This window comes from Parasteatoda tepidariorum, chromosome 3 (genome assembly GCF_982258835.1).
Source record: "Parasteatoda tepidariorum strain Cologne lab strain chromosome 3, Ptep-v5.0, whole genome shotgun sequence".
NCBI classification, from domain to species: domain Eukaryota; kingdom Metazoa; phylum Arthropoda; class Arachnida; order Araneae; family Theridiidae; genus Parasteatoda; species Parasteatoda tepidariorum.
In genome coordinates, this window is record NC_141757.1 from 26,066,131 (window position 1) to 26,079,445 (window position 13,315).

The window sequence follows — 13,315 nt, forward strand, 5'->3', positions numbered from 1 at the left end:
AAACAAGCATATGATAAATCCACTGTAAATGAAATAAAAGCACATAAAATAGCAACAACTATGCCTATAAAATACAGCATATTATAATCACAGATTTGTTTTATTGTAGCTTAATGGAGTAGCTTAAAAAATTAAAATAAATTTTTATATACATCACACAATCATGATAGTTTATTAACATAGAAGAATTAGTAACGTTTATGATAGACTAGAAAATGAATATGCATCTGAATTAATTTTAGAAATAAAATTTTTTGTCCATTATATTATTTTCTTAGTTCTAAAATAAATGTAATAATAATAATAAAACATTATATTGACTTAACAGATTCTTTAAATTAAATGAATCCTTAGCTTTCGGGTATTCTACCTTAAGGTACATTGCAAATTAAATTAAATTACAATATTTTAGTAATTGCTTTGTTCTACGATAGCAAATTTTTATATAAAAATTAAATTATATGTAACGTCTTAAATATTTCAGAGTTTATATTAGTTTAATTAGTATATTTAAAATACAAAGAGTTTTGAATGAAGTTTTATAACAAATGATTTTCTCATCATATATCACTTTTCTTACAGTTTTCAGAACACTCTTAATTGTCTAGGTTACAAACATTAAGGAATTCTTGTCTTTTTCTGTGTAGAAAATAGAATTAAAACCCTTAGAAGTTTTGGGCCAATTTAGGTTACGATGAATCTATTTTAAAGAATCAACAAAATATACAAGTTATCCAAGAACAAAAATGAATGTGTTAATACATAAGCAGCTACTTTAATTTTAACATTTTTAAATTGGATTGCATGTTTGCATTATTAGACAACATGCAATTCTTATATTCAGTGATGTGTATTATCTCCTATTATTATACTCATTTTAATGAAAACTCTCAAGCTTAAAGATTGTTTTTCACACTAAAACTTATATTTTTGTTACATTTGAAGGAGCATTGTTAAGTTTAAGGTTGAATTTTTTGGTGCATACTTAATAAACAATGTAAATTTAGAGGTAGTATCTTTTATTGATCAATATTAATTTCAAATTTCATTTTCTATTGCATATTAAACAAGCAATGTGAATTTCATGCCTACATATTTTGTTACAAATTTTTACACAGTGTTAACTTGAAAATTGTAGTATTGCATATTTAGCAAACAATATTAAAATATAAGTCTATATTTATTACTAATAAACAATGTTAATTTCAAAGTTGCACTTTTTGTTAAATTTTTAATTAATAATGATAATTTCAAAGTTGCACTATTTGTTGAATATTTAGTAAATAATGTTAATTTCAAAGTTGCATTTTTTGTTGAGTATTTATTAGACAATGTTAATTCCAAAGTTTCACTTTTTGTTGAACATTTAATAAACAATGTTAATTTTAAAATTGCACTTTTTGTTGAATATTTAAACAATGCTAATTTCAAAAACTTTTAGGTCAAGAATCCCATCTAAACGTTGATTTTGTTGGAAACTACAAAAATTTTCCCTTGGTAAATATGATATTCTTAGTAAAGAGAATCCTAACCTTGTTTTATTATGAAGGAGGAATTTATTTAACGCCTAAAAATTTTTTTTGTAAGCAAAACAAATTTATGCCATTTATTTTCTTTCATATTTTAGCAAATTGGGCGGAGAAATCACATCACTGATAATTAACAATATGCACACATAAAATATTATTGCAAAAGATAAAAGTGAGAGAAAATATCATAATTATTATAGTAAAAGTAAATTTAAAAAAAAAACTTGGTAAGAGATCTTTTGAATAAAAATATTCTTTTCTTTTTTAAAAAAAAAAAAATATTTTGTCCTACAATTCATCAAATAAAATATGAACTTGCATGAAATAAAATTCTTTAAAATCACAATTCTCTTGAATTTTAAATAAAATTAGAATTATTTTTTGATCCTGTACATATAATTGTATAATTATCACAAAAAATAATCTGTTTCTTTTAGATTGCCCAAGTTTGATCCTCATAAATATTTATATGGTTACGCTTAATTGTGTGTATAACTATACATAGTAATTCATCTATACGTCGACATTTATACAATCATATTCGTATAAAAAGCACATATTATTTATTGCAAGCTTTAAACGAGTGAGTTAAGATGTATACAAATGTCTCACCCGAATTTAGGCTGTGTGACATATTGTCACAATAAACGAACGACGTGGATTCCGAACAATTTACCAACTTTAAGATATTTTCTTTTTATTATATTTCATTCAAACTTCGCAGCAAATTTTTAGTTCTAATATAAATTCCACTATGCGTTTATCTTTCAAAAAATAACATTAAAGAGTAATTATTATAATTATTTTGATATCAAATTTATATTTTTTATGATTACAAGACATATTGTATTCATTTTCATGTATAGTTTATTTCTAATGCGTTTGTTGTTGTATAATGTATGTGTAACGTAATGTGTGTATAATGTGTTATTTTATCATACATATTTGATTTTTAATTACATAAAACATAATTTAGGTCATTATCTAAATTAAGCTTTACAATATTTTGATAAACTTCAATAACAATTGTAATAAATTTAGTTCGGTTGATATCCGTTGGACTCCATTTAGTGGGGGGGGGGATAGTGGGTATAAGTCCCCCTCAATAATTAAAATCGCTAAAAGTCACAAAATAAATATTACAAACAAATAAAGAAAATTATCGTGAATTATCATCAAATTAAATTCCTTGAAGTTAAAAAACAAGATAGAGATAAAATAATAAATTTTTTTGCAGGTATTTTATTCGATACTTTTATAACCGTCGTTGAACAGCCGACCCAATCTTTGGGTTTATGACTACTAATGTTCAACTCGGTAGCCTTGTAATTTTGAGCCAATCCAGAAGACAAGGAAGCTTCTGGATCAGTACCTCCAGAGGTATGATTTGTTATGGGAACATGGAGAACTTTGTGACTCTGTAATTTAATTTAATCCCCCTCAAAAATTGGGCCGTGTGTTAGGATATTTCTCACAAAAATGTAGCAGAAGATACGTTAGAAATTTCGAAATGTTTCAAATATATATAAAATCATTTAAATTAGCTGTGACATTAATGTGATGCAAAGTTGAACTACAATCTCGTTCAAATTTACTACAACACTATTATGGTGCTTAGATGAACCATATCGTTAAGATTTTCTGCAACATAATTATGGTGCTTAGTTGAACCATATATTGTTAAAATTTGCTGCAACATTATTATGGCGCTCAGTTGAACCAAAATATCGTTCAAATTTGTTGCAGCATTATTATGGTGCTTAGTGGAACCATAATATAGTTTTTGCTGCAACATCATCATGGTTCTAAGTTGAACCATATTGTTGCATAAATGATGGTATGGTTCAATTTGAACGGGAACATGGTTCCATTAAACATCTTTCAAGTTTGAAGAAAGTTTGCACTGTTTTACAGTGCAAGGTAAGAAGATTAAATTTTTCTGACTGAAATGTGCAAATAAAATGCTTAGAATTATATGTTAGATCAAATTCATCCACGTCGTTCGCCCTTATAATTCTATTTTTCGTGATATACAAGAACTAGTGACAGAAAAAGCCCACAATAATTTCACATTTATGTACAAACACTGCGTACTGCATAGTTGACGGCAATGCTCGTGACAATGATGGATGAATGTGACGTCATCAATTTTCGAAAATGACGTCAACCACATGGGAAGAAGAGAAAAAAATGTCTTTTTATTACAGTTCTTGGAAAAAAAATAAAAAATCCAAAATGTTTATTCATTTTTTTTTAATTTCTTGCTCATTTGCTGACTAAAAAGAGTCTCCCTTGCACTCAACACTAGGCATCAAGAGACTAATCAATATTTCAAAAATCACTCCAAGACTATGTATCTCAATGATTGTATTATTTTCTGACTTCATAATAACAAATATTTAGATTTTTATTTTTCACATCAAGAAATACTTCTAAAGGCTCATTCTTAAGCAAAATACTAAGTTTTTTTTCCCTTAAGAAAAATGTTTTAGTTTACGTGAATCTTTGGAATTAAACTGGCTTGAAATCGGCGGAGAAAAGTCCAGTGCTCGGGGCAGTTTTCCATTCGACTTTTCATCACCGTCCTTTTTAAAAGTAGTACCACAAACAAACTGGCATGCTTATCCCTTCGTTTTAAAGTTTACGGAAGAAAATAGGAAAATCGAAACGATCGCAGAGGGTCATTACCACCATTCCCAAACATATTCCTAAAATATGCTTTTTCCCGTGTACGACACACGTGAAGAGCTTTTCCATACAAATTCCGGTCACTTATAGGTTATTCCGGTCACTTTCCCAACAACGAGCACTGACTTCAATGAATAGAAAATTCGTCTACCCAATACCATGTCCTGCAACGAATTCATTGAAAAAGTGCCGACTTTTAAACCAATGGAAAAAATGGCTCTTGACAAACACACACTCACATGTACACAAAAAAATTTATAGTTCCAGTGACTATAAGTAGATCTTCTTCACTTTCTGGATGGGTTTGTTGTCGGCCGAGCTGTTGGCCGTTTTGCCACTTTTTGGCGGCACATTAAGGACCAGGTTAATAGGCTTGTTGTTGACCGTGGCGGGCAGGAATGTGTCCATATTCCTGTGGTCAATGCGAGCATTGTGCTGTTGCTCAAGATAAGGTCCCTCGTCGTAAGGGTTCTCCATCTCTTCATTCCTGCACCTTCTGCTGAAGATGTAACCGCTGATGAATCCCACAACTAGTGAAGACACGATGCTGGACGTCACAGCTATTGCCAAGGTTTCAGCTGTGTAAATAAGATGATAATCTCTGGAGGATTCAGGAGCATCAGGGATAACTGCAAGAATAAAATAAGATACATTAAAATAAGAAAATTCTTTTATTTACGAAACATTCGCAAATGCAAGTTCTCATAACGTTTACTAACATACACAATACGCGTGACAAGACGAGACGGTATTTTATCAATATTGTCTAGGATAAAAATTATTGAAATTTTCATATAGATTAATGAAAAAATTACCATAGGAAAATATCGGCTATATCTTTTAAACAAAAAAATATATGTTTGTCTAGGCTCATATGCAACAATGTCTAGGATAAAAATTAATGAAATTTTCTAATGGGAAATGGTCGGCATGATTCAGGATCATATACACAATGTCTAGGATAAAAATTAATGAAATTTTCGAATAGGAAATGGTCGGCACGATTCAGGCTCATATACAACAAGTCAAGGATAAAAATTAATAAAATTTTCGAATAGGAAATGGTCGGCATGATTCAGGATCATATGCAACAATGTCTAGGATAAAAATTAATGAAATTTTCGAATAGGAAATGGTCGGCATGATTCAGGATCATATACAACACGTCTAGGATAAAAATTAATGAAATTTTCGATTAGGAAATGGTCGGCATGATTCAGGATCATATACAACATGTCTAGGATAAAAATTAATGAAATTTTCGAATAGGAAATGGTCGGCATGATTCAGGATCATATACAACATGTCTAGGATAAAAATTAAGGAAATTTTCGAATAGGAAATGGTCGGCATGATTCAGGATCATATACAACATGTCTAGGATAAAAATTAATGAAATTTTCGAATAGGAAATGGTCGGCATGATTCAGGATCATATACAACATGTCTAGGATAAAAATTAATGAAATTTTCGAATAGGAAATGGTCGGCATGATTCAGGATCATATACAACATGTCCAGAATAAAAATCATTGAAATTTTCGAAAATGAAATGGCTGGTACAGCTGAAATCTGTTTAACATGTAAAATTTTGAATAGACCGTCTGATCCAAATAGGCTATGAATGGAGAAGCGGATTAAAGCGCCTGATTCAGAATGTTCCAACATAAAAGCGTTTGTTGATCTCAACTTCTATAAATTACCCTTTCTATTCTTAAATTATTTTAAATCAATCAAATCAAATTTTGGAGAAAAAGATGGGCGATTACCTTGTCATTGTGGCTCAGAAACTTCTTCAAAATAGGTTTGCTATAATAGGTTTGTCGCTAAGCTTTCAGCACCTCACCAAATGTGAAAAAATCGTAAATTTGGCGATTAAAATTGTGTTTTGGTGAAATTATTGCCGAATGATTTTTTTCCATTGGAAAGAAAAAAATATATTTAACTTTTGTATTCGATTACAGTAATTTTCAGTAGATAGAAGCATAACCAATTAGAATTGGGTCCAAATAATATAAGCCTGAAACAAACTACCGTAAAATAGTTTTCTATGAGAAAAAAATTATCATAAAAAAATATTAAAATTTGCATTTGGCGAAGACTTTCGAAAATTGGCGAATACGTTTGATATATGGCTAATTTACTGGCTAATAATTAGAAATCCTTATCGTAGGCTCTGAATTTTATTAAATAGTCAAATACAAAACAATATTCCCCACTATGATTTTTTTTACGTGTATGAAAGCTGCACATTTTCTAGGATTTTCAAATGGATAAGGGAGAAATTTGTACTTGAATAAAAAAAAATAGAACACAATAAGTAAAAATATCACGCAAAAACGGAAAATAAAATATTAAGAAAAAACAGAATAAAACATGAAATGAAATCTATAAAGCGAGTAGCGAATTCAAATGAACTTAAATGAACAAGAAATTTTTCAAGAATGATTTAAAATATTTTCGTAACAAGATTGCCAGATTGCAAAATATGAAATCAAAAGCGTAAATTGAGGTAAAAGCGTAAACAGAAGGATTTTGTATTAAAGTACGTTCTTACTGCAGTACTGAAGTGCCTTTGATTTGTTAGTTACCAAGGATGGACCCGAAAATGGATGTGCGCAAGGTAATATTATACAGGATAATTTAAAGAAGTTGACAATTAATAATTTTAGAAAATTTACATTTATTTAAGAAAAAAAAATAAAATAGAAAAAGGAAAGAAACATGAGCTGCCTGTTTTGCACAATTTTAACCACGGATTTGCACATGGTAAAAATTACATTAATAACGAAGAAATTTTTTTTTTTAGTAAATTTATTTACAGTAATATACAATTAAATCAATGACTTTACATAGAATTTAATTACTTCAGTTGGGTATCCTTTGTTTTTTATAAAATTTTGAAAGGGTTTATTTATTTGTTTTTTGGATAAATAAATAAATATATACAGCCAAACCCCGTTATAGTGAACATGGTTTATAGTGAACTCCCGGATATAGTGAACAAAATGTTCGCTCCCGTGCCTTGCTATACACACATAATATTATTTTTTGTGGATATAGTCAACGAAAAGAAAAAAGAAATTGGATATTATAAACTTTTTTCTGTCTTCGACAGATTTTTTTCTTCATTTTTTGGTATTTTTGAAATTTCCAAATAAAATACATTTACCAATTTTTAAAACTATCTATTGTTTGGAATGTTGCTATAAGTATTTTTTCTTATTTGCTTCTTCTATCTCAGTCTCCCATCCCTAAATTTTTGGTACGCAAGACGAAGAGTAATGAAAAATAAAACTTAACACATTTTTTGTTACTACATATTCTCTTTTAATAATCTTTGTATTTCTTTTTATTGGTCATTTATTTAAATAATGTAATAAAAAGGAGCAGTTCGGAAAACTTAGTTAAAATTGTTAGCACTATGGATATAGTGAACTCCCGGTTATAGTGAACCGAAATTTCGTCCCTTGAAAGGTTCACTATAGCGGGGTTTGACTGTATATATATATATATATATATATATATATGTCATCATAATAAGATAACCCCCCTCAAACATACATTAAAACTAAGTCACTACTTATGTTCCAACTACTATACAGTTTTAACCATTCAAATAGATGAGGATTCTCATAAAGACTTACTATTAGGCCTGATGTCAGGATCTTCCTGTGGGGTGGGCCTTCCTCCCAGGTGGTTGTCATGACGACTTGCTGACTGGTGGGGTGAACGTTGGGGGATGGTCTCTTTACTCAGAGGACGTCCTGAAAGTGAAATCAGATGATTATTGACACTATTCATGACTTGTCCTTTAAGTGGGAATAAGCTGCGCTAGATTAGGAATACTGACTCCAGAGACGGGTAAATGACAGTGTCAAATAATGGGATTTGCCTTGTTAATACGAGTACTATGTTATGTACTACTTTGGACGTACACAAGAAACTGCCTAGATAATCAATTGATCTACATGAATCGTACGCAAATATTTCGAATCAATCGATTTTGCTGAGTAAAAATATTTTTTTTGTTATAAATGTTTTATGTTTGTAGTCAGAAATTTTTTGACAATATCCATGAAAAATAATTTTGGGGAAATTTAGATTGTTTGAAAAATAAATTTTGTGTATAATATAATTTAATAGGGCTTCTAAATTAAGAAGAGAAAACAAAGTTTACCAAACATTTTTGCACATAAACATTCGAGATTAAAGTAGTACTCCAAAATTCACAATTTAAAGATCAGTGTTTTAGCTAAGCAATATATTTTACCAACCAGTAATTTTTTGAAATATTATTAAATTGGAGATGGCGTTTACAAAATATTACATGCTGACAGTAAATTTTTATCTACAATGATAATACCGCATTTAATATAATTTTTTTTAAAGAGACCAAAATTAATATTACAGTTAGAAAATATGAATTTTGAATAAAAATAATTTTACTACATATATTTTCTCGCTAAAGAATCTATACTAACTTAAACTTGATATGAGATTAATATTTTACAAATATTCTATAAACATGCAGATTTTAAAAGTAGTTTATAATTCTAAAACAAATTATTTCACTGCAAATGTTACTTCGTTATTCTTAAAACAAAAGGTAAAATTATTATTATTACTATATAAAACAAATTTATTACGTATTTTAATAATTATTTTATATCGCAGTAGATTGGTTTTACCAAACCATCTGGTACACAAGGAATAGTGTTCTAATGCTTCGATTTCCCTCATTAATTATCCACCTATATTCAGTAAAAATTAAAAAAAGAAAAAAAAACTTTTATCATGTATTTGGAACACTCACGATGAATGTATGCTTGAGAGTTTACTCTTTTTAAATGTTATATTATGGCATCGTATTTTAGTGTCGCCTAATTGATGACAAATAAATTAGACCTTGAGCAATGGAAAAGTTTAAACTCGCATGTTTCTACAAATTTTTTTAATTCAACATCACATGTTTCTTCGTTAAGCGAGGAAGTTGGAAGTTAAAAAGCAGGTTAGGAATCCTCTTTTCTTTTTTTTCTTTTTTTTTTAGTTTCTTAAAATCAACAGTTGGAGCCCTAATACAATCTAAAAATGGCGATTGGGAAACTTCCCATGTTTCATAATACGTAAAATAAACGTAAATTTAATGTAATATTGACGGAATGATGTTATCATTGCGATATTTGGTAAAAAAAAAACTTAGATGTATTTCACGTAATATTAAGGGATAGATTTTACCAATTAGTCTTGGGTAAAAATGTTTCCGTGTATTTTACGTATTATTGACGAAACAAATTTACCCTTTAAATTTCGGCAAAAAAGTTTTCGTATATTTTACGTAATAATGTTGACGTTTATTTTACCATTTAAATTTTGGTAAAAAGCTTCCGTATATTGTACATATTATTGACAAAATAAATTTACCATTTTTTTTGGTAAGAACATTTTGGTATATTTTACGACAGATTAACGAAAAAAATTTACTATTTAGATTTAGTAAAAATGCATCTGTGCATTTTACGTGTCTTTGACGAAGCAAATCTACCATTCAAATTTTAGTAAGAAAGCTTTCGTAAATTTTGCGTAATAATGTTGACGTATATTTTAAATTTGGATTTTGATAGAAAGCTTATGTATATTGTAGGTAATATTGATAAAATAAATTTACCATTTGATTTCGGTAAGAATATTTTAGTATATTTTACGTAATATTGACAAAGCGAATTTACCATTGAGATCTAGTAAAAATGTTTCTGCGTATTTTACGTACTGTTGACAAAACAAATTTACCATTAAAATTTCGGTTGAAAAGTTTTCGTACATTTTACATAAAAATGTTGATATATATTTTACTGTTTAGAGTTTGCTAAAAAGTTTCGTATATTTCCGTATGTTGCCATTAGAATAAAGCAAAAATATGTATTTAATGAAATATTTTTATTCATAGATATAAAAAGATTGCGTTTATTTGCATATAATTTTGAATGATATAAAAAAAATATAGGTTGATTTAAAGTACATTGTTTATTGACATGACATTAATATTTATTAACAATTTATTACTCAATCATAGAAATTCAGAAAATGGTAAATGTAATATCTTTATAAAAAAGAGCTTTCTTTAAACGGAATTAAAAATAATCAAAAAGCTTTTTTATATGGAAACATAATTGATTTTAATATTAAATTGTAACATTAACGAGTTTAAATAAACTCATTTATCTAACATCAAATAAAATAATAGATCTCTAAGTTATAAACGATTTTAAAAGACATTCCCGAGTTGAAAATAATAGGAAGAAACTTCAAGTATTATCAGTATCAAAATTGCTGGATAAATATTTAAAAAATCCTTCGTCAATTAAAAAAAAAAAAAAAAAAAAAAAAAAAAAAAAATTTGATTTTCTCTTTACAGAAAATTGAAAAAAAAATTTTCGATTTACTATTCGGATTACTTACGATTTATTATATGAAATAATTTTAAAATAATATGTATAACAGCAATAAAAACAAAACCTGGAGAATTAGTAATACATTATTTTAAAACTATATTTATAACGGTAATAACAATTATAATAAACTCGGCAATTAACTCCATTGGAAATTATTTTGAAATTATATTTATGGCTGCGATAATAAAAATATAAGTAAATTTTCGAAATAAATGTAAGCAATAGATGATTATTCACAGAGTAAATTTTAAAAAAATGCATTTCCAAGCAATTTTTTCAGTTTTTTTTTATTTTATATACTTCAAAAGTTCATTATAAGAGCGATAATTTCATTGCAAGTAAAATAAAAGAAAGTGCCACTTTACGGACAAAATTCATTTTTGATAATAAATGAAGGCCAAAAAAGGGATGGTCCTTTTAGCAGAACAAATTGATTTGAGAATGACTGTTTCTCAAATCGAATTACGACTGCTTTTTCTGGTAGCTTTTCACTCAATTTGCGAAAATCATCGAAGCTATTAAGAAAAAGACGCAATAAAGGAAAATTTTTGTTCTTTTTCTTAAGACAAGGCTCAAACGAGAAAAATTGATAATTTTCGAAGATGTGATTAGTTTAAGCACCGATTAGAAACTACCTAAATGTCTTTTCTAATTGTTCTTTTGTAATATAATGATGATTATACGTCTATCTAAATTTTTCAGAAAATGCTTTCATTTTCAAAAGAAAAAGAACTAGGAAGAAAAAAAAAGAAGTAATTAGAGCACTTCAATATAATTTGTTTGTTTTAGTTAGTTCAAAGAAAAGAGTCAACAATAGGATTTTTTTTTCTTCTCCGCTTACAATGAATAAATAAATTTATTTGAAACAAAATCATTTTTTTTCACTAAGTTATTTTTAAACTGCATAATTTTAACGTAAATTAAGGATTTGCTAAGAAGTCATAAAATAATTAATTTATTTTAAAGAATTATGTAATATTTTATTTAATATGTAAAGAAAAATTAAGAATTTTTCTCGGGATAAGATTATTTTAATTCGGGTTATTCCAAAATATTCTCAGAAATATCTGTTCAATGTTTAACCATAATATGGATACTTTCAACCACAATATCGTTCAAACTGGCTTCAAATTTAATAAGGTGTGGTAAAAAACAATACCATGTTACATCTTTTACAAAATAAAACCATAGCAATTATAAATATCTGTTAGGAAATAACAGATCTTGGTTTGTGACAATTTAGTGTTTCTCTCTATGGAAAAACAAAGATCTCGGCAATTATTTCCGACACGCTTTTTAAATGATTTCAATAACATTAAAAATAAAATATAGTTTTATAATATAGGATAAAATTTGGTAAATATGGTAAAATTTGGTCATTTTAAAATGGTGTATAGAATAAAAACCATATATTCGGTTACATTTACTTTTGAGTTTTGAATTTTTTAGTAAATGGGCTAGAATAAGGAATATAATTTTGAAAACCAGAATTTCCCACAAACTGTTACTATATGAACGGAAAAATTGAATGAATTTTGGCTTCATTAACCAGAATTTTTTCACTCCATATAATAAGAAATACAAATTTATATCAGATACGTAAAATAGGGCAAATAGTACGAATAATAATAGTTGAAATAATAGTGGCCTCTGTATACAAATCCCCTATAAATGAAAAATATTCGATTTTACCTTGAAACACTTTCATTGGTATTATGTTTTAAACCGACATCAATTCTTAAGATTTATAATTAAATTCATTTGAATTGTAAATTGCCCATGATTATTAATTAAGGTTTTAATAGCTCACTTTTAATTATGAAATAACTCCCATATTAATCACCGTTGATTTCCTTCGTTATCGAGTATGAAAAAGAGACCAGAAATAATTCTGTCAATTATTTAATTTTCATAATAAGACAATGCACTTATGAGAAGGAATATGATGCTATTCTAAGACTTGAATTGGGTTAGAAAGATTAATCACCGTTGTAATAAATATTAATCACCGTTGATTTCCTTGGTTACCGAGTAATAAAAAGAGACCAGAAATAATTGTGTCAATTAGTTAATATTTATAATAAGACAATGCACTTATGGGAAGGAATATGATGCTAGTTGTAATAAATATTAATCACCGTTGATTTCCTTCGTTACCGAGTAATAAAAAGAGACCAAAAATAATTGTGTCAATTAATTAATATTTATAATAAGACAATGCACTTATGGGAAGGAATATGATGCTAGTTGTAATAAATATTAATCACCGTCGATTTCCTTCGTTACCGAGTAATAAAAAGAGACCAAAAATAATTGTGTTAATTAATTAATATTTATAATAAGACAATGCACTTATGGGAAGGAATATGATGCTAGTTGTAATAAATATTAATCACCGTTGATTTCCTTCGTTACCGAGTAATAAAAAGAGACCAGAAATAATTGTGTTAATTAATTAATATTTATAATAAGACAATGCACTTATGGGAAGGAATATGATGCTAGTTGTAATAAATATTAATCACCGTTGATTTTCTTGGTTACCGAGTAATAAAAAGAGACCAGAAATAATTGTGTCAATTAATTAGTATTTATAATAAGACAATGCACTTATGGGAAGGAATATGATGCTATTCTAAGACTTGA

At 27.7% G+C, this 13,315-nt stretch overlaps 1 protein-coding gene across 6 annotated transcripts in view; it reads right to left on the minus strand.

Moving 5' to 3' along the window:
- Positions 1-1,799: 1,799 nt before the first annotated feature.
- The window catches only part of LOC107449387 (semaphorin-1A), a 609,005-nt gene continuing 597,489 nt past the window's right edge, over positions 1,800-13,315 (minus strand). For 3 of the 6 annotated variants that reach the window (XM_087158986.1, XM_087158987.1, XM_087158985.1), the window contains 2 exons: positions 7,865-7,984; positions 1,800-4,846 (listed from right to left, as the gene is read on the minus strand). In XM_087158986.1, coding sequence (XP_087015112.1) covers positions 4,488-4,846; positions 7,865-7,984 — 479 coding nt within the window. In that variant the 3' untranslated portion in view covers positions 1,800-4,487. The remainder of the gene's footprint in view (positions 4,847-7,864; positions 7,985-13,315) is intronic. The other 3 variants (XM_087158983.1, XM_087158984.1, XM_087158982.1) reach the window with 1 other exon arrangement.